This window comes from Oncorhynchus kisutch, linkage group LG15, assembly GCF_002021735.2.
Source record: "Oncorhynchus kisutch isolate 150728-3 linkage group LG15, Okis_V2, whole genome shotgun sequence".
NCBI classification, from domain to species: Eukaryota; Metazoa; Chordata; class Actinopteri; order Salmoniformes; family Salmonidae; genus Oncorhynchus; species Oncorhynchus kisutch.
The window spans coordinates 28,158,540-28,184,077 of record NC_034188.2 but is presented as its reverse complement, the minus strand read 5'-3'; the positions used below and the strand labels follow the sequence as shown (position 1 = coordinate 28,184,077).

The window sequence follows — 25,538 nt, the reverse complement described above, 5'->3', positions numbered from 1 at the left end:
TGAGCTTTCATTACAGAGTTATATTGAAAAACCTACAACTATATGCAATAAAAACGACATACATTTACAGTCTAGGAAGATCAAATAACGATTGTGGGCTAGATGCTAAATACATTTTAGATTTGGACTAGGACTATGAAAAATAAGTGGGGTTTTGATTTCACTCTTTTTGATTTATTCAGTGATTATCACATCAACTGTGAAAACAATAGATAGGCCTAATACAATAGTACAGGTTAACATGCCATTCGTTCTTAGTAAAATGAATATCAACAGCCTACTTAGTAATACAGCACAATATTTACTATTCTTTATATATCTATCAATACTGTCTTGCTTAAGTAGCCAATTCTGCAACAGCACAACAATCCGTGGCCTCTCCCTGACTCCCCTTCTGCGTTAGCCAGATGGTGTCGCTGTTCACCAGTAAATATCTCAGCTCTGTTTAGAGGGAGCCATGACATTCTCATCCATCTCTGCTGTAGGACAGACCTGTTTTAGCTTAAACAAACATGGCTATTTAATTTACAACAACAACACTGGTCTGAACATCAGGCTACTATATAGGATTTTATACAAGCCTTAATAGCATCCGAATATAAGGAGTCTAGCTAAATCTGACTGGAGTTTAACGTCCAGGATGCATCGGGAGAGAAGGGTTTTCTCGGCTGTCTTTGTGTTCTGCGCGTTATGGGGCAGCGCTTTGTCTGTGACGCGGTATTCCATACCCGAAGAGATGGAGAGAGGTTCTGTAGTGGCCAATTTAGCCGCAGATTTGGGACTGGAACTTGCAGGTCTGGCTCATCGCGAGGTAAAACTTGATATTTTCCATAGCAAGAAGTTCTTGGACGTCATCAAAAAGACAGGTGAGCTGTATATTGTAGAGAAAATAGACAGGGAGTATCTTTGCACTACTAAGACTACCGACTGTTTTTTAAAATTGGACGTTATCATTGAAAGCCCTTTACGCATATTTAACATAGAATTGGGAATAACAGATATTAATGATAACGCACCTCATTTTCGCAGGGACAGAATAGAGCTTGATGTTTCAGAATCAGCTACAGCAGGAGAGAAATTCTCCCTTCCTAATGCAGTGGACCCGGATGTTGGTATAAATACAGTCAAAACCTACCAGCTCAGTGCTAGCGAGCATTTTACCATAGAAATCCAGACTGGGAGTGATGGTACTAAATATGTTGACCTGGTCTTGACAAAGGCTTTAGACCGGGAAGAGCACGCCGTTCATAACTTAATACTCACGGCTGTAGATGGCGGGGTCCCATCGCAATCTGGTACAGCTAATATCGTTGTTAGAGTGCTGGATACAAACGATAACGCCCCTAGATTCGACCGTTCGGTTTATTCCGTTAATGTGACAGAAAACTCAGCGATTGGAACGCTAGTAATGAAGCTAAACGCCACAGATTTAGATGATGGGTCAAATGCAGACATCAAGTATTCATTCACACTTTACACGTCAGAGAAAACACAATACGTATTTGCACTGAATCCAAACACAGGGGAGATAACAGTGAAAGGAACGATTGATTATGAAGACATGAAGTTTTACGAGATGCATGTTGAGGCTAAGGACAAAGGACAGCATCCCCTATTGGGTCAATGTAAAATTGTAGTTGGCGTTACAGATACAAACGACAACTATCCAGAGATAACCGTTAAATCATATAAGAGTACAGTTAATGAGAACATTCCAGTTGGGACAGTCATAGCAATCGTAGGTATAAGCGACAGGGACACAGGTGACAATGGCAAAATGAACCTATCTATAAACCAACAGGTGCCATTTGTTTTGCACAAGTCGTCTGACTTCCTTTACGAGCTCATTGTCTCGGAAACATTAGATCGTGAGGAAGTTCCAGAATATGATATCACGCTCGTTGTGATGGACGGAGGAAGGCCCTCCTTGTCTGATAATCAAACGATAACTTTACATCTGTTGGACGTCAATGACAACCCGCCACTCTTCCCCCAGTCGTTCTACACTATTCCCGTTATGGAGAATAACGCGCCTGGGGCCTTGCTAAGTTCCCTCACTGCGTTTGATCCAGACCTCCATGAAAACCAGTATCTAGTTTATTTCATCATAGAGAAGGAGATAGTGAACACCTCCATTTCCATGCTGTTTTCCATCAATCCGGAGAACGGTAATCTTTACGCACTAAAGACGTTTGACTATGAGATAGAGAAAGAGTTCCTTTTCCACATTGAGGCCAGAGACTCTGGTGTTCCTCCGCTCAGCAGTAATGTGACTGTCCACATCATTATTGTTGATCAGAACGACAACACCCCGGTCATAGTCTCTCCGTGGCGCGTGCACGGCTCCGTGGTTGAGGAAAAGATTCCCAGATCCACCGATAAAGGATCCCTGGTCTCCAAGGTGATAGCCATAGACACGGACTCGGTCCAGAACTCTCGGATTACATACCACTTTCTACAGGTTACTGACGCCACCTTATTCAGTCTGGACCAATATAATGGAGATATCCGGACCATGAGAATGTTCAGTTACAGAGATCCGCGTCATCAACGGCTGGTTGTCATCGCCAAGGACAACGGGGAACCTGCTCTGTCTGCTACAGTTACCATCAAGCTGTCAACAGCGGAGACTGCCGTTAAAGCCTACTCTGACATGACTGAAGTGCCTCTAGAATATGACATATTTTCAGACTTAAACCTGTATTTGGTGATCGGCTTGGGCTCGGTGTCCTTTCTGTTATTGATCACCATATTGGTCACCTGTGTGCTGAAGTGTCAGAAACCGATGCCCAGCAAAGCGGCTCCTCCCAGTAGGAACAGCGTGATCAGCGAGAGGAACTCGACCATCGCAGATTCCACCCTGGTCTCCAACGATGCCTACTGGTACAGTATGTTTCTAGCAGAGACCAGGAAAGGAAAGCTGGTAGTCAGACAGCCTGTGCCAAAGGCGGGCTCCAGATACATCGTGTCCAGTTTACCAAGGAGCACCGGCCTGACAGAGACCAGCGACTCAGCAGCCTCGACCCTGCAGGTAAGAAAACAATCTTAATCTGTTTTAAACAAATAACCTACATCCTTTTTTTGATAATCATAATGCGTAAAAGCCATCATTTAGGGCGTAATATGGTACAAAAATCAAATCTGATAAGGGGTAGCTGTGAGCAACAAGAATGACCAAAACAACAAACTGATAAAGCTTTACTCCCTCTACCAAACGTTTAAACTGTACAATGCCATGCAATGTTTATAAAAATTATGGCAACATTAGATTTGACAAACATAGCGAAATGGACAATATATTTATATTCACATGCCCTTTAAAAACAATTTATTACAAATAACGACGTAAACTTTTCTTTCTCATTATACACCATTCATAGACAACAAAAAAAGTGGACCGTTTTCAATGTAGAGATGTGTAAATGCTGGTAAATGCACAAAGTGTCGCTGCTCACCAATAAAACACACCTCTTGTGATGTAAGAGTCGCAATGACAGTTCGTAACAAGGAGGAAAGCAAGGTATTTTTTTTTATCTGGACAGCTCCCTGGTTCTGAAACCATCGCTTTGACAAAGGATTATCTGAAACACGTCTCGCTTCTACTCCCAAACGGTTGACTATTTCCATATTATCACAATCCTCACGTTTTCAATTTAGCGCTACGCATGGTAAGCAATCATTTGAAACAATGGCTGTACACCGGATCATTCAGCCCTCGAGGAGGTACGTCTCGGTCTTTCTTCTTTTCTCTGCAGTCCTGAACATGGCATCTGCCGTTACCCATTATTCTATTCCCGAAGAAATGGAGGAAGGCTCTATTGTTGCTAATCTAGCCACTGATTTGGGACTGGACATGAAAACCTTAAGCAACCGCAAGATACGGTTAGATACCATAGCTAATAAGAAATATGTGGACGTAAATAAGGACACAGGAGAAATGTATATCGCTGAGAAGATAGATAGGGAACTGCTTTGCAACATTAAGACAGCTACTTGTTTTCTAAAAATGGAAGTTGTCCTTGAGAACCCACTGAGGATATTTAACATAGAGTTAGAAATAATGGATATCAATGATAATGCGCCACAATTTCGAAGAGATACAATACATTTAGATATATCCGAGTCGACACCGTTAGGTGAGCGATTCTCTTTAAGCAATGCAGTTGACCCTGATATTGGTGCGAACTCGGTGAAAACCTATCATCTTAGCGAAAGCCACCATTTTGGTATTGAAATTCAGACTGGAAGAGACGGATCGAAGTTTGCTGATTTGATTCTGAAAAAGGCTTTAGATCGAGAGAAGCAGGCGTTTCAAAATCTAATACTCACGGCTGTAGACAGCGGGGTACCCACGCGCTCCGGTACAGCCAGCATCATTGTTCATGTGTTAGATACAAATGACAACGCCCCTTATTTTGAAAAGGAAAGCTTTCGTTTAAACGTACCGGAGAACTCCCCAATCGGAAATCTTGTAGTGAAGTTAAACGCAACAGACTTAGACGAAGGGTCAAATGCAGAAGTAATATACTCATACAGTCTTTATACATCAGAAAAGACACAGGGCACGTTCAAATTAAATCCTGATAGCGGTGAGATAACTGTAAAGGAAATGATCAATTATGAAGACTTCAGGATCTATGATATGGAAGTCATAGCAACTGATAAGGGGACCAACTCATTATCAGGTCAGTGTAAAATAACTATTCTAGTGACGGATATGAATGACAATCATCCTGAAATATCAATCAAATCATTTCAAAGTCCCATAAAGGAGGATATAGCGGTAGACACGGTGATAGCAGTTGTCAGTGTCAGCGATAAAGATTCAGGTGAAAATGGTATTGTCGATATCCATATTGCGGATGAATTACCTTTTGCACTAAGAGAGTCTTCCGATAACTATTATGAGTTAGTAGTATCAGAAACTCTCGATCGTGAGAAGGTCCCAGAATATGACATAACTTTTACCGTAACAGACGGGGGTTCCCCTCCGCTATCTGACAATGAAACGATGACTTTAGAACTACTAGACGTTAACGACAACGTTCCACTGTTCCCCCAATCGTTCTACACTATGCCCGTTATGGAGAATAACGCGCCTGGGGCCTTGCTAAGTTCTCTCACTGCGTTTGATCCAGACCTCCATGAAAACCAGTATCTAGTTTATTTCATCATAGAGAAGGAGATAGTGAACACCTCCATTTCCATGCTGTTTTCCATCAATCCGGAGAACGGTAATCTTTACGCACTAAAGACGTTTGACTATGAGATAGAGAAAGAGTTCATTTTCCACATTGAGGCCAGAGACTCTGGTGTTCCTCCGCTCAGCAGTAATGTGACTGTCCACATCATTATTGTTGATCAGAACGACAACACCCCGGTCATAGTCTCTCCGTGGCGCGTGCACGGCTCCGTGGTTGAGGAAAAGATTCCCAGATCCACCGATAAAGGATCCCTGGTCTCCAAGGTGATAGCCATAGACACGGACTCGGTCCAGAACTCTCGGATTACATACCAGTTTCTACAGGTTACTGACGCCACCTTATTCAGTCTGGACCAATACAATGGAGATATCCGGACCATGAGAATGTTCAGTTACAGAGACCCGCGTCATCAACGGCTGGTTGTCATCGCCAAGGACAACGGGGAACCTGCTCTGTCTGCTACAGTTACCATCAAGCTGTTAACAGTGGAGACTGCCGTTAAAGCCTACTCTGACATGACTGAAGTACCTCTAGAATATGACATATTTTCAGACTTAAACCTGTATTTGGTGATCGGCTTGGGCTCGGTGTCCTTTCTGTTATTGATCACCATATTGGTCACCTGTGTGCTGAAGTGTCAGAAACCGATGCCCAGCAAAGCGGCTCCTCCCAGTAGGAACAGCGTGATCAGCGAGAGGAACTCGACCATCGCAGATTCCACTCTGGTCTCCAACGATGCCTACTGGTACAGTATGTTTCTAGCAGAGACCAGGAAAGGAAAGCTGGTAGTCAGACAGCCTGTGCCAAAGGCGGGCTCCAGATACATTGTGTCCAGTTTACCAAGGAGCACCGGCCTGACAGAGACCAGCGACTCAGCAGCCTCTACTCTGCAGGTAAGACTTGATCATTCATTTCAGATCTTCTCAAATGTTTCTATAGCCGACTAGCTGAATCAACCTTGTTTACACATAAACCAACGTGGAAAAGACGTTGAAATGACCTCTGTGACCAGTGGTATTTGTCCGTGTGTGACTCTTTACGCATTCACCTTATGCGTAAATGCCTTTTTTCTTCGTCATTCAATGGAAGACACTTCTGGGGTCATCGTGTTAATATGCCTACCTTTCAGGTCTAATATAAATTCAAAAATATGTTCGGCAAAACAAATGAAATCCCACCAGCTACCTTGGTCTTGTTTCAATCTTGAAATCGATAAAAAGCTTACAGGCAATAGTGCTCCAGATGTTTGCTTATTTGCGTCGACATTCAGCTATATTGCGAAGACAGCCCAACAACATTGACAGCAGTAGATATGTACAAGCTCGTAATATGCGCAAAGCGTCGCTGTTTACTAGCTAAACACATACGTTTGTGATGCAGTGGTCGCCATGACAGTTCGTCATTAGGAAGGCAGTGTAACCTACTCCTGGTGCTGAATCCGTCAAAAAATAGATTATTCTGCTCTGTTCGCTCTAAAACGCTTAAGGCCTTGCGATATTGTAATTTACCTATGTTTTCTGCTGGTTGACATTGTGTTTGAGATTACTTTCTTGTAAACAGAGTTTACAAAGACAACAATGGAGGCGTACAGACGCGGTCAGCCATGGAGAAGGTATGTCTCGGTTTTTCTTATTTTCTCTGCTGCCCTGAACGTCGTGTCTGCCGTTACCCATTATACTATTCCAGAAGAAATGGAGGAAGGCTCCGTTGTTGCTAATTTAGCTGCTGATTTGGGACTAGATGTAAACACTTTGAGTAAACGGGAGATACGGTTAGATGTTGTTGGAAATAAGAAGTATTTGCAGATTAACAAAGACACGGGGGAGCTGTACATTTTAGAGAAGATGGACAGAGAATTGTTTTGCCCCATCAAAACGGCATCTTGCTTCCTTAAATTGGATGTTACAATTGAAAACCCAATACGAATGTTTAATATCGAACTAGAAATCATGGATATCAACGACAATGCACCTCATTTTCGAAGGGATAAAATGCATTTGGATATATCGGAGTCAACTGCAGTTGGAGAGCGCTTCTCTTTGAACAATGCCATAGACCCTGATGTCGGAGACAATTCTGTTAAAACATACCACCTGAGCGAAAGTAATCATTTTACTTTAGAAATTCAGACCGGGAGAGATGGGTCAAAGTTTGCGGATCTAATTTTGCAGACAGCTTTAGACCGCGAGCAGCAGGAGGTTCATCATCTAATACTCACCGCTGTAGATGGCGGAGTACAAGCGCGTTCGGGCACAGCCAACATAATTGTTCGAGTGCTGGATACAAACGACAACGCCCCTAAATTTGACAAAGAAAGCTACAATATAGAAATAATGGAAAACTCTCCAATCGGAAGTCTTGTGGTGAAACCGAATGCAACTGACTTAGATGAGGGAACCAATTCGAAAATAGTATATTCATATAGTCTGTATACATCTGAAAAAACTCAAGAAACGTTCAGTTTAAACCCTAATAACGGAGAAATAACGGTGAAAGAAATGATCAATTATGAAGACTTCAGGATCTATGATATGGAAGTCATAGCAACTGATAAGGGGACCAACTCGTTGTCAGGTCAGTGTAAAATAACTATTCTAGTGACGGATATGAATGACAATCATCCTGAAATATCAATCAAATCTTATCAAAGTCCCATAAAGGAGGATATAGCGGTAGACACGGTGATAGCAGTTGTCAGTGTCAGCGATAAAGATTCAGGTGAAAATGGGATTGTCGATATCCATATTGCGGATGAATTACCTTTTGCACTAAGAGAGTCGTCCGATAACTATTATGAGTTAGTAGTATCAGAACCTCTCGACCGTGAGAAGGTCCCAGAATATGACATAACTTTTACCGTAACAGACAGGGGTTCCCCTCCGCTATCTGACAATGAAACGATGAATTTAGAACTACTAGACGTTAACGACAACGTTCCACAGTTCCCCCAGTCGTTCTACACTATGCCCGTTATGGAGAATAACGCGCCTGGGGCCTTGCTAAGTTCCCTCACTGCGTTTGATCCAGACCTCCATGAAAACCAGTATCTAGTTTATTTCATCATAGAGAAGGAGATAGTGAACACCTCCATTTCCATGCTGTTTTCCATCAATCCGGAGAACGGTCATCTTTACGCACTAAAGACGTTTGACTATGAGATAGAGAAAGAGTTCATTTTCCACATTGAGGCCAGAGACTCTGGTGTTCCTCCGCTAAGCAGTAATGTGACTGTCCACATCATCATTGTTGATCAGAACGACAACACCCCGGTCATAGTCTCTCCGTGGCGCGTGCACGGCTCCGTGGTGGAGGAAAAGATTCCCAGATCCACCGATAAAGGATCCCTGGTCTCCAAGGTGATAGCCATAGACACGGACTCGGTCCAGAACTCTCGGATTACATACCAGTTTCTACAGGTTACTGACGCCACCTTATTCAGTCTGGACCAATACAATGGAGATATCCGGACCATGAGAATGTTCAGTTACAGAGATCCGCGTCATCAACGGCTGGTTGTCATCGCCAAGGACAACGGGGAGCCTGCTCTGTCTGCTACAGTTACCATCAAGCTGTCAACAGTGGAGACTGCCGTTAAAGCCTACTCTGACATGACTGAAGTGCCTCTAGAATATGACATATTTTCAGACTTAAACCTGTATTTGGTGATCGGCTTGGGCTCGGTGTCCTTTCTGTTATTGATCACCATATTGGTCACCTGTGTGCTGAAGTGTCAGAAACCGATGCCCAGCAAAGCGGCTCCTCCCAGTAGGAACAGCGTGATCAGCGAGAGGAACTCGACCATCGCAGATTCCACCCTGGTCTCCAACGATGCCTACTGGTACAGTATGTTTCTAGCAGAGACCAGGAAAGGAAAGCTGGTAGTCAGACAGCCTGTGCCAAAGGCGGGCTCCAGATACATCGTGTCCAGTTTACCAAGGAGCACCGGCCTGACAGAAACCAGCGACTCAGCAGCCTCGACTCTGCAGGTAAGAAAACAATCTTAATCTGTTTTAACCAAATTACTTATAATCCATCGCTTTGACAATAATGTGCTGGATCTCTTCGTGTAAAACCAGGGCACAAAGTGAAGGCATGGTGAGACATTGATGCATATAATATTGGGGTAGTTGTAAACAAGTATAATAACCGAAGAAAAAAACTGAGCACAGGCCTACTCTCTCTTCTATTCTACCTATTTTAGGCAATTAAAACTTGCCTGCAAGGTTTTAATTCGCATGTGTGAATGCTGGTAAAATGCGCAAAGTGTCGCTGCTCACCAATAAAAGGTACTCTTCCGTTAAGTAACAGTTGCCATGACAGTTCGTCACAGCGAAGAAAGCAAAGCAATGTATGTGGACATCTCCCTGGTGCTGAATCCATCGCTGTAAAACGATTATCTAAAATATATATCGGTACAATAGTCGACTCGTTTGGCTTCTCAAATCATCATCAGAAGGTCCCGATTTTTGTATTGCATTACCCACGGATAACAACAATCAAGCGATGGAGTCGCATTGCCTCGTTCAACGGTGGAGAAGGTACGTATCGGTCTTTCTTCTTCTCTCTACCACCATGAACACGGCGTCTGCCGTAACCCATTATTCTATTCCAGAGGAAATGGAGGAAGGCTCCGTTGTTGCCAATTTAGCTACTGATTTGGGACTGGATGTGAAAACATTGAATAGGCGCAAGATGCGATTGGATGTTGTCGCCAATAAAAAATATATGGAGGTTAACAAAGAAACCGGAGAGCTTTACATTTTACAGAAAATGGATAGAGAACATCTATGCAGCTCTAAAACCAATTGCTTTCTTAAACTGGACGCTACAATTGAAAACCCATTACGAATGTTTAATATTGAGCTAGAAATCATGGATATCAACGACAATTCACCTTATTTTCGAAGAGACGAAATGCATTTGGATATATCCGAGTCAACTGCAATAGGAGAACGATTCTCAATGAACAATGCCGTGGATCCTGACGTTGGCACTAATTCTGTGAAAACCTACCATCTAAGAGAAAGTGATCATTTCAATATAGAAATTCAGGCCGGACGAGACGGGTCAAAGTTTGCTGATTTGATTCTGAAAAAGGCTTTAGACCGAGAGGAGCAGGAGGTTCATCATCTAATACTCACGGCTGTAGACGGCGGAGTCCCCGCGCGCACAGGCACAGCCAACATCATTGTTCGCGTTCTAGATACGAATGACAACGCCCCTCAATTTGATAAAGAAAGCTACACCATCAATGTGATGGAAAACTTTCCAATTGGAAGCCTTGTGGTTACACTGAATGCAACTGACTTAGATGAGGGAACCAATTCGGAAATATTATATTCATATAGCCTCTATACATCAGAGAAAACTCAAGAAACGTTCAGTTTAAACCCTAATAACGGAGAAATAACGGTGAAAGAAATGATAAATTATGAAGACTACAGGATCTATGATATGGAAGTCATAGCAACTGATAAGGGGACCAACTCGTTGTCAGGTCAGTGTAAAATAACTATTCTAGTGACGGATATGAATGACAATCATCCTGAAATATCAATCAAATCATATCAAAGTCCCATAAAGGAGGATATAGCGGTAGACACGGTGATAGCAGTTGTCAGTGTCAGCGATAAAGATTCAGGTGAAAATGGGATTGTCGATATCCATATTGCGGATGAATTACCTTTTGCACTAAGAGAGTCTTCCGATAACTATTATGAGTTAGTAGTATCAGAACCTCTCGACCGTGAGAAGGTCCCAGAATATGACATAACTTTTACCGTAACAGACAGGGGTTCCCCTCCGCTATCTGACAATGAAACGATGACTTTAGAACTACTAGACGTTAACGACAACGTTCCACAGTTCCCCCAGTCGTTCTACACTATGCCCGTTATGGAGAATAACGCGCCTGGGGCCTTGCTAAGTTCCCTCACTGCGTTTGATCCAGACCTCCATGAAAACCAGTATCTAGTTTATTTCATCATAGAGAAGGAGATAGTGAACACCTCCATTTCCATGCTGTTTTCCATCAATCCGGAGAATGGTAATCTTTACGCACTAAAGACGTTTGACTATGAGATAGAGAAAGAGTTCCTTTTCCACATTGAGGCCAGAGACTCTGGTGTTCCTCCGCTCAGCAGTAATGTGACTGTCCACATCATCATTGTTGATCAGAACGACAACACCCCGGTCATAGTCTCTCCGTGGCGCGTGCACGGCTCCGTGGTGGAGGAAAAGATTCCCAGATCCACCGATAAAGGATCCCTGGTCTCCAAGGTGATAGCCATAGACACGGACTCGGTCCAGAACTCTCGGATTACATACCAGTTTCTGCAGGTTACTGACGCAACCTTATTCAGTCTGGACCAATACAATGGAGATATCCGGACCATGAGAATGTTCAGTTACAGAGATCCGCGTCATCAACGGCTGGTTGTCATCGCCAAGGACAACGGAGAACCTGCTCTGTCTGCTACAGTTACCATCAAGCTGTCAACAGTGGAGACTGCCGTTAAAGCCTACTCTGACATGACTGAAGTGCCTCTAGAATATGACATATTTTCAGACTTAAACCTGTATTTGGTGATCGGCTTGGGCTCGGTGTCCTTTCTGTTATTGATCACCATATTGGTCACCTGTGTGCTGAAGTGTCAGAAACCGATGCCCAGCAAAGCGGCTCCTCCCAGTAGGAACAGCGTGATCAGTGATAGGAACTCGACCATCGCAGATTCCACTCTGGTCTCCAACGATGCCTACTGGTACAGTATGTTTCTAGCAGAGACCAGGAAAGGAAAGCTGGTAGTCAGACAGCCTGTGCCAAAGGCGGGCTCCAGATACATTGTGTCCAGTTTACCAAGGAGCACCGGCCTGACAGAGACCAGCGAATCAGCAGCCTCTACTCTGCAGGTAAGAAATATCTTCACCTCTAATTCAACATAATTTGCTCTAACTTTGTCAGTGTGTGTTCCCCAGGTAGATTCTTACTCCATTTTATACAACCTTAAATGTTGGAACTTCTTTGCTCTGACATGCATTGCATGTTTTCCTTGTTGCTGATGTAAACGTTTGAATTTATATACTTGACACCTCATTTTCTATCTATATGTGCACACTTTTAATTAACTGGTAATACAGTAATACTATGAGGTCTGTAGTACGTTAAAATGAAAGGTGCAAAGTTTTGTTAAACACGCAAAGCGTCGCTGTTCACCAGTGAAAAGCATTAGTTTGTGATGTAATTAGTCACCATGGCAGCTGCGTCACAGGGACGAGAGGGGAGCATTGTGATATGGACAGCTCTATGGTGCTGAAACTACCACGTTTGAACGGATCATTTGAAACACAACCTGGCACTTATTAGAAACAGTCGTTGTGTTGTCTTATTCAATATTTTCACTGTTCAATTCTATGTTTTGGAATTGCTTCACACTGGGAGTAAAGCAAACTATTTATAACAATGGATTCGCGTATTAATGGACAGTCCTGGAGAAGGTACGTCTCGGCCTTTATTCTTCTCTCTGCAGCCATGAATACGGCGTCTGCTGTTACTCACTATTCTATTCCCGAGGAAATGGAGGAAGGATCCGTTGTTGCTAATTTAGCTGCTGATTTGGGACTAGATATGAAAACCTTGAGCAAACGCAAGATGCGGTTAGATGTCATCGCCGGTAAGAAATATCTTGACGTGAACAAAGAGACGGGGGAGCTGTATATTGTTGAAAATATGGACAGGGAATACCTCTGTAGTTCTAAAACAGCTACAACTTGTTTTCTAAAAATGGAGGTAATCATTGAAAATCCAGTTCGGATATTTAACATAGAATTGGAAATCGTTGATATAAATGACAACGCGCCACGTTTTCGTAGAGATATCATAAACCTAGATATTTCTGAATCGACCCCAGCCGGGGAGCGTTTTTCTCTAAGCAATGCAATTGACCCCGATGTGGGCACGAATTCTGTAAAAACCTACCACATCAGTGAAAGTGATCATTTTGATATTGAAATTCAGACCGGGAGGGATGGATCGAAGTTTGCCGATTTGATACTGAAAAAGGCTTTAAACCGAGAGGAGCACGCCGTTCATAACCTAATACTCACCGCTGTAGATGGTGGAGTCCCCGCGCGCTCTGGTACAGCCAACATAATTGTTCGTGTCCTGGACACAAATGATAATGCCCCTCAGTTTGACAAAGATTCATATAATATAAATATAATGGAAAACTCTCCAATCGGAAGCCTTGTGGTTAAACTGAATGCAACAGACTTAGATGAGGGAACCAATTCGGTAATAGTATATTCATATAGTTTGTATACATCAGAGAAAACACATGAAACGTTCAGTTTAAACCCTAATAACGGAGAAATAACGGTGAAAGAAATGATCAATTATGAAGACTTCAGGATCTATGATATGGAAGTCATAGCAACTGATAAGGGGACCAACTCATTATCAGGTCAGTGTAAAATAACTATTCTAGTGACGGATATGAATGACAATCATCCTGAAATATCAATCAAATCATATCAAAGTCCCATAAAGGAAGATATAGCGGTAGACACGGTGATAGCAGTTGTCAGTGTCAGCGATAAAGATTCAGGTGAAAATGGGATTGTCGATATCCATATTGCGGATGAATTACCCTTTTCACTAAGAGAGAATTCCGATAACTATTATGAGTTAGTAGTATCAGAACCTCTCGACCGTGAGAAGGTCCCAGAATATGACATAACTTTTACCGTAACAGACAGGGGTTCCCCTCCGCTATCTGACAATGAAACGATGACTTTAGAACTACTAGACGTTAACGACAACGTTCCACAGTTCCCCCAGTCGTTCTACACTATGCCCGTTATGGAGAATAACGCGCCTGGGGCCTTGCTAAGTTCCCTCACTGCGTTTGATCCAGACCTCCATGAAAACCAGTATCTAGTTTATTTCATCATAGAGAAGGAGATAGTGAACACCTCCATTTCCATGCTGTTCTCCATCAATCCGGAGAACGGTAATCTTTACGCACTAAAGACGTTTGACTATGAGATAGAGAAAGAATTCCTTTTCCACATTGAGGCCAGAGACTCTGGTGTTCCTCCGCTCAGCAGTAATGTGACTGTCCACATCATCATTGTTGATCAGAACGACAACACCCCGGTCATAGTCTCTCCGTGGCGCGTGCACGGCTCCGTGGTGGAGGAAAAGATTCCCAGATCCACTGATAAAGGATCCCTGGTCTCCAAGGTGATAGCCATAGACACGGACTCGGTCCAGAACTCTCGGATTACATACCAGTTTCTACAGGTTACTGACGCCACCTTATTCAGTCTGGACCAATACAATGGAGATATCCGGACCATGAGAATGTTCAGTTACAGAGATCCGCGTCATCAACGGCTGGTTGTCATCGCCAAGGACAACGGAGAACCTGCTCTGTCTTCTACAGTTACCATCAAGCTGTCAACAGTGGAGACTGCCGTTAAAGCCTACTCTGACATGACTGAAGTACCTCTAGAATATGACATATTTTCAGACTTAAACCTGTATTTGGTGATCGGCTTGGGCTCGGTGTCCTTTCTGTTATTGATCACCATATTGGTCACCTGTGTGCTGAAGTGTCAGAAACCGATGCCCAGCAAAGCGGCTCCTCCCAGTAGGAACAGCGTGATCAGCGAGAGGAACTCGACCATCGCAGATTCCACTCTGGTCTCCAACGATGCCTACTGGTACAGTATGTTTCTAGCAGAGACCAGGAAAGGAAAGCTGGTAGTACGACAGCCTGTGCCAAAGGCGGGCTCCAGATACATTGTGTCCAGTTTACCAAGGAGCACCGGCCTGACAGAGACCAGCGAATCAGCAGCCTCTACCTTGCAGGTAAGAAGGACCTCCACCTCTGAATGACCTCCACAGCAAAGCACAATGCAACAACAATATGACTGAGTCACTGCAATTTTAGAAAAAGGGTCCCAAAATGGTTCTTCAGATATTCCCATAGGAGAACCCTTTTTGGATCCAGGTAGAACCCTTTTGGTTTCCATGTAGAACCCTTTCCAAAGAGGGTACCCAAAATGATTCTACCTGGAACCCAAATGGTTTTACCTGGAACCAAAACTAGTTCTTCAAAGGATTCTCCTATGGGGAATGCCAAATAACCCTTTTAGGTTCTCCAGTGCCACCTGAAAGTATTCAGACCCCTTGACTTTTTCCACATTTTGTTACGTAACAGCCTAAAATATATATTTTTAATTTCCTCATCAATCTACACACAATACGCCATAATTATCACGGCTCAGGCTAAGACCCAGATGTAGACACAGGAGGTGGAGAGTGAGTCTCAGAGTTTATTAGTTCAAGGAGCAGGCAGTCGGTAGGTTCAGGCAGGCAAAGAGTCATAATTCAAATCAGAGTCAGGCAGGTACCGGACGGCAGGCAGGATCAGGGTCAGGACAGGCAGAAAGGTCAGAACTGGGAAGACTAGGAAAAACAAAAAGTAGAGCATAGGAACCACAGGAACATGCTGGTAAGACTTGACGGGACAAGACGAACTGGCAACGGACAAACAGAAAGCGCATGTATAAATACACATGAGGTAATGGGAGACACCTGGTGGGGGTTGGAGCCAAAAACAAGACAGGTGAAACAGAGTGTCAGGGTGTGACAGTCTCTCCCCCACCCCACCCAGGAGCACCACCTGATGTCCTACCCGGTGACATACCTGGTTGACCGCGTTGTTGACGGCGGAAGTCCGAGATGAGGGCTGGGTCTAGGATATTCCTGGTGGGGACCCAACACCTCTCCTCCGGGCCAGTCAACCAGGTACTGGAATCCCCTGCCCTGCGGTCGAACACTCAGGAGTCGCCAAACTGTGTATGCCATATGGCCATCGATGAGACGGGGGAGAGGGGTGGGCCTGGAAACAGGAGACAAAGGGCTGTGAGACAGGGGTTTCATTCTAGATACATGGAAAGTTGGATGTATATGGAGGGTGCGGGGCAACAGAAGGATCTTAGAGATGGGGAAAAGGTCAATAAAATGGGGGGAAAGTTTGCGGAACTCCACCCGGAGAGGCAGATCCCGAGTGGAAAGTCATACCCTTTTCCCAAGATGGTAGTGGGAAGCAGGGATCTGTTGGCGGTCCGCCTGTCATCGATACCTGGAGGTGGTCTTGAGAAAAGCGGCCTGGGCTCTCTTCCAGATACAGCAACGGACAAACATCTGAGCAGAAGGTATGCCTGTCTTCATTTTCTTGCTCTGGGAAGGGCAGGGCTGATATCCCAGGGAACTCTTAAAAGTCGAGAGACCAGTAACAGAACAGGGAAGGGTGCTGCAGGCATAATCCACCTACACGAATTGCTGGCTCCAGGTGGGATTGGTGGAGACGAGGCAACAAAGAGTCGTCACCAGGTCCTGATTGTCTTGCTTCCGACTGGTCGTTAAAATGGGGATGGATGAAAACCAGAAGACAGGCTGGCCGACTACCCAATGAGGGTGCAGAACGCCTTCCAGAACCGGGATGAGAACTCCGTGATTAGAGACAATGTCGTCCGGAAGTTCATGGATCCGTAAGAAGTGCTGCACCATGAGCTGGGCCGTCTCCTTAGCTGAGGGCAACTTAGCGTGGCTTTGGAAAACCTATCCACCACCGTAAGGATGGTGGTGTTGCCATCTGACGGAGGGAGAATTGTGATGAAGTCCAAGGATATATGGGACCAGTGGCGGTGAGGGACAGGGAGTGGTTGAAGGAGGCCCCTGGAGTCCCCTGGAGTCTTGTTCTGCGCACACACAGTGCAGGCGGCAACGGACGAGGAGATGTCAGGAACCATGGCGGGCCACCAAAAATGTTGTTGGATGAAAGCCAAGGTCCGATGGGAGCCAGGATGACAGGTGAGTGTGGAAACAAACATCCAGTTGGCTGGGAACACTGCGCCTTGCGGTGCAGGAAGTAGGGAGGATGGTCTCGGGGTCCGATGGTGTAGTAGCAGGGCTGTACAGACTTCAGGCTTCACATTCTTGGACCCCGGGCGGTAGGAGATAGTCCTTTTTATTCACTAATTTCCTTTTCCCTATCTCGCCTGCCTGGAGTTGAGGTGGTTCCTCTCAGCGGGGTTAAGACAATGGGAAAGGAAGGCGCCGGGATGCAGCTTCTGGTACTGGGCACACAGCCCCCACTCTGACGTTCAAGGTGTCGACCTCCACCACGAACTGACGGGATGAGTCCGGATGGATTAAGATGGACGCTGTAGTGAATCGCTGCTTGAGGTCTCAGAACGTCCGGTCAGCTGCTGCAGACCATATGAACGGAAGTTTCCGTCACATTTAATTGTAAGAGTGTGTGCCCTAAAACAGGAGTTCCCAAACTCTTTTCTCGGGCCAAAACATTGGGGAATATCCTGCATCCCCCCCACGCACGCCAAGTCTATTTCTACTGGCACAAGCACAGTTCATGACACAAACTGTTCACACCCCTCTTGTTCCTGAAAATAATTTAGCAGCTTATTTCCTGCAATTCTATACATTTTATCATTGGGTTACAACAATATCTATATTTTTGGGGCATACAATATATCTCAATATTTGTATTATTTATTTTATACAGTCTTTTTTGCTCATCTTTATCAAGGGTGCTGTTAATTATGGACATGACTGTATTGGCAACGCATACGCCTCCAGTTCCACAACAAGCAAAGTAGCGTGAACCCAGTGAAGTTGTTGGGAAGTTACAGTAATGAGAGAGCAACACCAAATGTTCATTAGAATCACACTACTGTGTAAGAACAACAAGTAAATCCAAGATGGCATCGGGAATAACACAAATATAATACTTTGGGCAAAAGTTCTGTTTATTTCTGAGAAGAAGCAATGATGATTTTATAAAATACTGTTCAATAACAGCAACTTGGAAAATTACTGAAACTTAAAATGTGTAAGATCAAATTTGATAATGTTTTTGGCATCATATAACCTATTCACACAAACTTGTCGCATACTGTTTACCCAGTTATACCGTATACAAAGTGTCAGGTGTTGGGAGGGCAGGTGTTACATTTCCACCTTCCACCACAATACCAGTCTAAAAACAGGTCCCCTTCTGCCAGGTAATCAGGCCTAGTTCCTTTATCTCTGAAATTCATTCATCTGTTATGAATTTATATTTTCTCCCTCTAGCACCTCAACAAACAGCTGCAGCACCTGCTGGGAAAAAGGCCTCTAATTTGGTTGAATGGCGTGTGGCTTATGTTTCACCGCACTGACAGTGCCTGCATACTGCATCCTTGTAGAGCTAACACATCGTGATGGAGATTACACAGCGCCAGCAGCAATGTTGTTTATATATGGTACAGCCTACAAGACAATGAGACAGAAACTCCTTGAGCTTTCAAAACAAACAAGGCTACGGTTTCACATTAGACTTCCTGTCCTTTATGAGTCTAGATGGACCAAATGGCTTCCTCTCATTATTGACATCACATGATCTATTCTAATTCGGTATTTGTTTATAGACTTTCATTTCATCAAATATCTCCATCCCCTGATTTAAAATGCATCAGAATAACCCCCTCCCCCCTCTCTCTCTCTCAGTGAGCCCAGTCAAGCTGAACGCCTCAATGAGGCCACTCCCTCCTCCATGCTGCAGAGGTTGTCTCTCCTCCTCTTACGTCACTCAGTAGGGAAGAGAGAGCAGGAGGAGGTCTGCAGCAAGAGAGGGGTCAGGGTTGTAGTGAACTTGTTTTGCTGTGCACCACTCTCTCTATACCTAATAATGTGCACTGTCATTTCTCAAAATCCAGCCTTAGCCTATCCATAGTCTATCTACATGTTCTGCAATATCTGTTCTCATGTTATTATACATTTATGCACTCGTTCCAATGTATAACAAATGTTTTACTTGATCAAGGCTGGTTCTTGTAAAAAAGGTAAGTATTTGCAGAATAAATTATTGTGTGTGCGCTTGTGTGTGAGGGAGACTGTGTGTGTGTGAATGGATTGCTGAAACGGTTGTTTTCCTAACCAACTCATGTTACCCTTTTCAGGTTGCCATGACATTTTTTCTTCTACCCTGTTTTGTCTGTTTTGGGCTGTAGGCTATATATTTTTGAAATATTGACTTTCCCCAAGATTTATCAGATAATCGCTTCAGTAGAAATGGAGTGATTAATATGACAAAATGAGAGTATAGCCATAGGCCATAACCATGCATACAGAAAGATTCCTTGTGTTCTGCAATGTCTTGACCATTGAAATGCTTCTTTCTTTTCTCCCTGTTCTTAAGTACCCTAAATGAGGGAAGTCCACTGTGCAGCTGGAGGTATGGAGGAGTCTCACTCAACCGCCCCGGGAACCCTTTTTAAATGAGCTTACAGAAATGTTTTCTTTTTCGTGTCTGGTTTTGTTTCAGTGGAGTTCTTCTCGTTCTGTGTCTTCCCCCTCTCGTTAAGAGGAGCGGTGGTTTTGATCACAAATGTCACTCTGGTGATACCCCTGCCCTGCTCCTAATGGCTTCATCCATGAAAAGCACCAGATTGGGTCTGTCCTGCATCAACCTTTTGCCCCTTTTTAACAGAACCTCATCCCCAAACTAGCCAATGCTGCCCATGTTAGACTCTTATCCTCAAGGCTCCTCCTATTGGGCCTGTCTCAGCTCTGACTACATAATAATATCCTCCTCCTATTGGGCCTGTCTCAGCTCTGACTACATAATAATATCCTCCTCCTATTGGGCCTGTCTCAGCTCTGACTACATAATAATATCCTTCTCCATTTGGGCCTGTCTCAGCTCTGACTACATAATAATATCCTTCTCCTATTGGGCCTGTCTCAGCGCTGACTACATAATAATATCCTCCTCCTATTGGACCTGTCTCAGCTCTGACTACATAATAATATCCTTCTCCTATTGGGCCTGTCTCAGCTCTGACTACATAATAATATCCTCCTCCTATTGGGCCTGTCTCAGCTCTGACTACATAATAATATCCTCTTCCTATTGGGCCTGTCTCAGCTCTGACTACATAATAATATCCTTCTCCTATTGGGCCTGTCTCAGCTCTGACTACATAATAATATCCTCCTCCTATTGGGCCTGTCTCAGCTCTGACTACATAATAATATCCTCCTCCTATTGGGCCTGTCTCAGCTCTGACTACATAATAATATCCTCCTCCTATTGGGCCTGTCTCAGCTCTGACTACATAATGATATCCTGTAGCAATGCTACTATTATAATGCTGATATCTAGGTTCTGCTGCCCTAGTTTCCTAACTCTAAAGTACATTTGGTTTTTCTTCTCTGGTGGAACAGTGACCTTTGGACGGTTTCCTATCAGGGAAACAAACTAATGGCATTGATTGAACTCAGAGGACATCAGACAGAGACGTTGTGATAATCATAATGCTGCTGATAATAATAATAATCTGTGATCTATTTGGCAGAAACTCTGGCTTTAGTTGTAATCCAGATTAAAGAGGGGGATGGATGACGGTATGCCCTCTCTCCTGCGATTCCTTTTTTGTTTAGGGCACACACCTGTGTGTAACTCCTGATTGCAACCAGTTACTGAGCACTCAACCCTGCATCTGGCCCCTGGGGGCCGCAGAATGACAGACCAAAAAAAAATGGAAATCTGACAATTGTCCGGCCCTCTCTTGCACACCACAACTGATCCCTGACTGATACATCTCACAGCATCCTACCCCGGCCCTCCCCGGCCCTCCCTGCAACCACCACAACTGATCCCTGACTGATACATCTCACAGCATCCTACCCCGGCCCTCCCTGCAACCACCACAACTGATCCCTGACTGATGCATCTCACAGCATCCTACCCCGGCCCTCCCAGGCCCTCCCCGGCCCTCCCTGCAACCACCACAACTGATCCCTGACTGATGCATCTCACAGCATCCTACCCCGGCCCTCCCCGGCCCTCCCTGCAACCACCACAACTGATCCCTGACTGATGCATCTCACAGCATCCTACCCCGGCCCTCCCCGGCCCTCCCTGCAACCACCACAACTGATCCCTGACTGATGCATCTCACAGCATCCTACCCCGGCCCTCCCAGGCCCTCCCCGGCCCTCCCTGCAACCACCACAACTGATCCCTGACTGATGCATCTCACAGCATCCTACCCCGGCCCTCCCAGGCCCTCCCTGCAACCACAACTGATCCCTGACTGATGCATCTCACAGCATCCTACCCCGGCCCTCCCAGGCCCTCCCTGCAACCACCACAACTGATCCCTGACTGATGCATCTCACAGCACCCTACCCCGGCCCTCCCTGCAACCACCACAGACACATTACAACCCAGGCTGACATACATGTTAGCATGTAGCAGAACTTCCCCCAAATCCCTAGGTTTTCCAGTAATCCTGGTTGGAAGATGATGGTTTTCCTGCTTTTCCCTCCTGATTCAGGTCATCTTCCAACCTGGGATTCTGGAAAGACAGGGGATTTTGGGAAAGTTCCTGGATTTCTGCAACCCTAAACAGAACTATACTGTCCTCTGCATGTAATATTAATATGTGTTCATCTCCTTCACTCCCATCACTAATGCAGATCAGGGACATGTTCTACTGTATCTTAGACTGTTTGTTTGGTGGATTGGACTGTACTGTTTGTGGTGTGAATGATTGACTGTTTGTTTGGTGGATTGGACTGTACTGTTTGTGGTGTGAATGATTGACTGTTTGATTGTTTGACTGACTGTTGATGAGTTCACAATAACACAATGATCCTTGTGAATTCGTCTTCACTGCGATGTGATGCCTGACCTAATTCTTTGTGCAGAGGGACAGAAAATGAAATGTATCACCCAGTTACTTAGCAACCACTCTCTCCCTCACGTAATCTTGGAGCATGGTGTACATCGATAGCCCCACCACCACCAGAATCCTCCACTCTGTCGTTCTGCCTGATGCCTTGTCAGACTGACAGACCTCGGCTGCATGAGACGTGTCATAGTCTGGCCAATCACAAGGCTGTGATTGTCCCAGATCCCTCCCACCTTTGTCTAATCCTCTTCTCTCATTCTCAGGGGTCCACCACCACCGGCAGCGGCAGCAGTTCCTCATAAGGCCCCATCCCCATTGGTCCACCAGATTTACATCAGAAGGAACCCCGTGTCCACTGATGAAAGGAACCCCCGTCCTTACCCTACTCAGTCCCCTCCCCTAAGCGACCAGGCCCCTAGTGACACTTCACCTACACCCCCTTTGCCAAACAATGACTGTCATCCCAAGGACCTAAAAGACACTCTGATGGTCCCCTGCCCCCCTATCCCCCAGCCATGATCTCTCTATAAGCACACACTAGCCCCAATCAACTTCAACGTCCATTCAACACACATGGTTCTGCATGGCTCTGGCCCATCACTGAGGGCCCCACACGTTTCAACTAAGCACAGTGAAGAGAACATACACTAGAGAGACAGAATGCAGGAGGGTACCACAGGACATACCAACAGCCACTATGAATATACAGAGACAGACATAGGAATGAGGAATTGCCTTCAAAGACTGTACCCCCTTTCCAAAAGGAAAGACCTTGGATGTTAGGTTTTTACTTAAGTATTTGTCCTTGTTCGGTCAGAGCACACGTGTGTAAATGTAGAATCAAACAAACCAGTATATCCTAAAAAGGAATTTAGAATACTTTCATCAATCCATTTATCAAACAGCAAAGAGTGAGCCCTTCTTTATCAATACTGTATATGTACGTATATCAGCCCTTTCCTTCATGTGCATGGAGATGTCAATGTAACTGCTTTGTTAGGAAATGTGTTAGATGTGGTCCGGGATATTTGAAGTGACTCACAGTGTCTACCAAGGTGTCACTCTACCATCACTGTTTATTCCGTTTTTTTTATTTTTCACTTTTCATAACAAGAGTGTCATTACAAAGAATACTGTTAGCCACTATGATGAAGTCACAATTATGACACCTCTCTGATGAAGTCACAATTATGACACCTCTCTGATGAAGGTGCAATGACAAAGACACCCTTCTGACATCAAAGACTGCTGGTCTGGAGGAGGTGTCAGAGGTCATCGGCCTATGCTCTCTCCCTGCACAGCTCCTCTCACCCTCCTCCTCCACTCCAGAGCAGAGCAAACTGCACATAGTTCCCTCCTAAAAACATCCATGGTCTACCCCTATGTGAGGTTGGAGGATGTCTGGGCTTTGCCAGTGAGGGGAAGTATTGGAAGTATCTGGTATCATTTTGAATTAGGCCCTATGGCAAATACAGTTTCATCCAAATATAATAAGTATAATTTTTTAAATATTGTTTCACTGCCTTATATGTTCGCTTTAAACCTTTATCAGTGAATAAGCTCATTTTAATCACTGAAATGAATGACTGTGTTATTTTATGTGTAATGCTGGATGTAGTTGATGCCAATGCTTTAGTATTGAAGTAAACAAAGAAAACAATAGACTGGCCAAATGAATCTGTTTTTAAAGTTCACATTTCTTTATTTTTAAAACTATGTACAAAATGTGACTGCTAAACAAAATGAAACTCCAATGTGTATTTAAAATATTACTACAGTAACTACTATTCCTGCTTTTAGTTCTGATCAAGGCAAGTATATATGTGCTTTGTGTAGCCTGTAGTATCTATTGATGGTGCAATATGTAGTCGGTCTTTATTTATTGTACTGCATGACATGTTGATCTGATGTATAAGACTATTACATTCATGATGAATTACCTCTTTGCTCTCTGGTTCTTTTAGCTCTCCAAGGTGGGGCCACTCATCCGTAGGACACAAAAGATGCCCCTAACCGCTGATACGAGGTCAGATATTTTTCAGATATGGTTACGGTCAAGGTTGGTAGGTATCTGATCCTGGATCTGTGGTGTAGGGGCAGCTTTTGCTAGGTCAGCTGAGCAGTTCCACAGCAGCTCATTGGTTGACATGCTAGCTACTGAAGCCTACTCAATTCAACTTTTGAAGTAACTGTACATTAGCAGTTCTACCAGACTAAAGCTTCACGGTTGAACTGATTATTTGAAATGTTTAATAAACAAATCAATAGCCTGACACAGTGTTTCCCAAACTTGGTCCTGGGGCCCCCCTGGGTGCACATTTAGTTTTTTGCCCTAGCACTACACAACTGATTTGAATAATCAAAGCTTGATGATGAGTTGATTATTTGAATCAGCTGTCTAGGGCAAAAACCAAAACGTGCACCCAGCGGGGCCCCAGGACCAAGTTTGGGAAACACAGACCTAACCTGGTGTTGCTGGGGTGTAGGTGGTGATCTGTAAAACAGAAGCAACAACAGGAAAGTGATAAGAAGAAAGTATTTTTTAAATGATTGAATCTCATTGGTTAATACTTTACCAATTGATGAAATGTGATAGGTGGATATGGAAGGTGTGTAAAGTGACATCTTTGTGCCATTATGGCATCTGTGACAGCATGGGCAGCACCATTGAGGTTACAACCCATAGGAATCCCCACCCAGTTGACACTTGGACTACTTTAAATTGGCATGGTGGAAGCCCTCGATGGTGCATTTTGCGTCTTATCATGAGGCGTTCTGCATCCTATTATGCATAATGCATCATACAAGGCTGATTTCTGTATTTTGATAGTTACATATGTTGAAAACTTGATTGCTGACAAGCAAAACCTTTTGGGAACCTTATCAACAATGGACTAATGAAACAAATACCAAAAGATAGTTATAGGGTGGAATTTCTCTTTAAGTGACTGGTAGAAATCCATTATGGTTCATTTTTTGCTTCAACAATTTTTTTGTTTGGGGGTTTACAGCTATAATATTCATGTTGCACACTTAGTTTATACCACATGTACCCATAGGCTGCCCCCCCCCCACCCCAAAAAAGTAAGTAATACATACAGAGAAGTCATATTGATCACAAACGATTTTTTAAATAATACATTTGGTATGTAAAGAGGTGGGCCTACTCCCCAACATGTCCAGACCTCAATTGTTCCTTGATGTCCGTAATTCGAATGAGTGTTTATGCACGCAATAAGTGGAAAACTGAACAATGTCTGCCGGATATTAACTTAATTGAACTGTGAGTTCGGGCAAATGAGGAAAACAACACGATTTTACTACAAAGGTAAACAGGAACGTCGTTCAATTAGGCCAACAGTGACCAATGCGAAATTGTTTCAAATTGTAAATGACGTAAATTCAGCGCATAGAATATGTCAACAATACAGTTATCGTGATATGTCCAGGTCTGTTTATTCTGATGGCAAAACGAGTGGCGTTAGCTAGCGGATATTTGCCATTTCACTTTGTGGCCTAAAATGTTCTGTAGGCCTAGTCGTGAGGAAGAGGCAGATACATTTTCGC

General features: G+C 44.1%; 1 protein-coding gene across 9 annotated transcripts; it reads left to right on the top strand.

Moving 5' to 3' along the window:
• Positions 1–469: 469 nt before the first annotated feature.
• LOC109878362 (protocadherin alpha-C2-like) lies at positions 470–23,910 on the top strand. Of its 9 annotated transcripts, none has more exons than XM_031790012.1 (3): positions 470–3,031; positions 19,472–19,507; positions 22,235–23,910. In XM_031790012.1, the coding sequence occupies exons 1-2, from the start codon at positions 641–643 to the stop codon at positions 19,481–19,483; spliced, it is 2,403 nt and encodes an 800-aa protein (XP_031645872.1). In that variant the 5' UTR covers positions 470–640; the 3' UTR covers positions 19,484–19,507; positions 22,235–23,910. The 9 variants fall into 9 exon arrangements, with proteins under 9 accessions (XP_031645872.1, XP_020326209.2, XP_031645873.1 ...); XM_031790010.1 differs by lacking the exon at positions 470–3,031 and adding an exon at positions 6,428–9,190 and having other exon boundaries at positions 22,235–23,908; XM_031790011.1 differs by lacking the exon at positions 470–3,031 and adding an exon at positions 9,198–12,113.
• Positions 23,911–25,538: the final 1,628 nt, after the last annotated feature.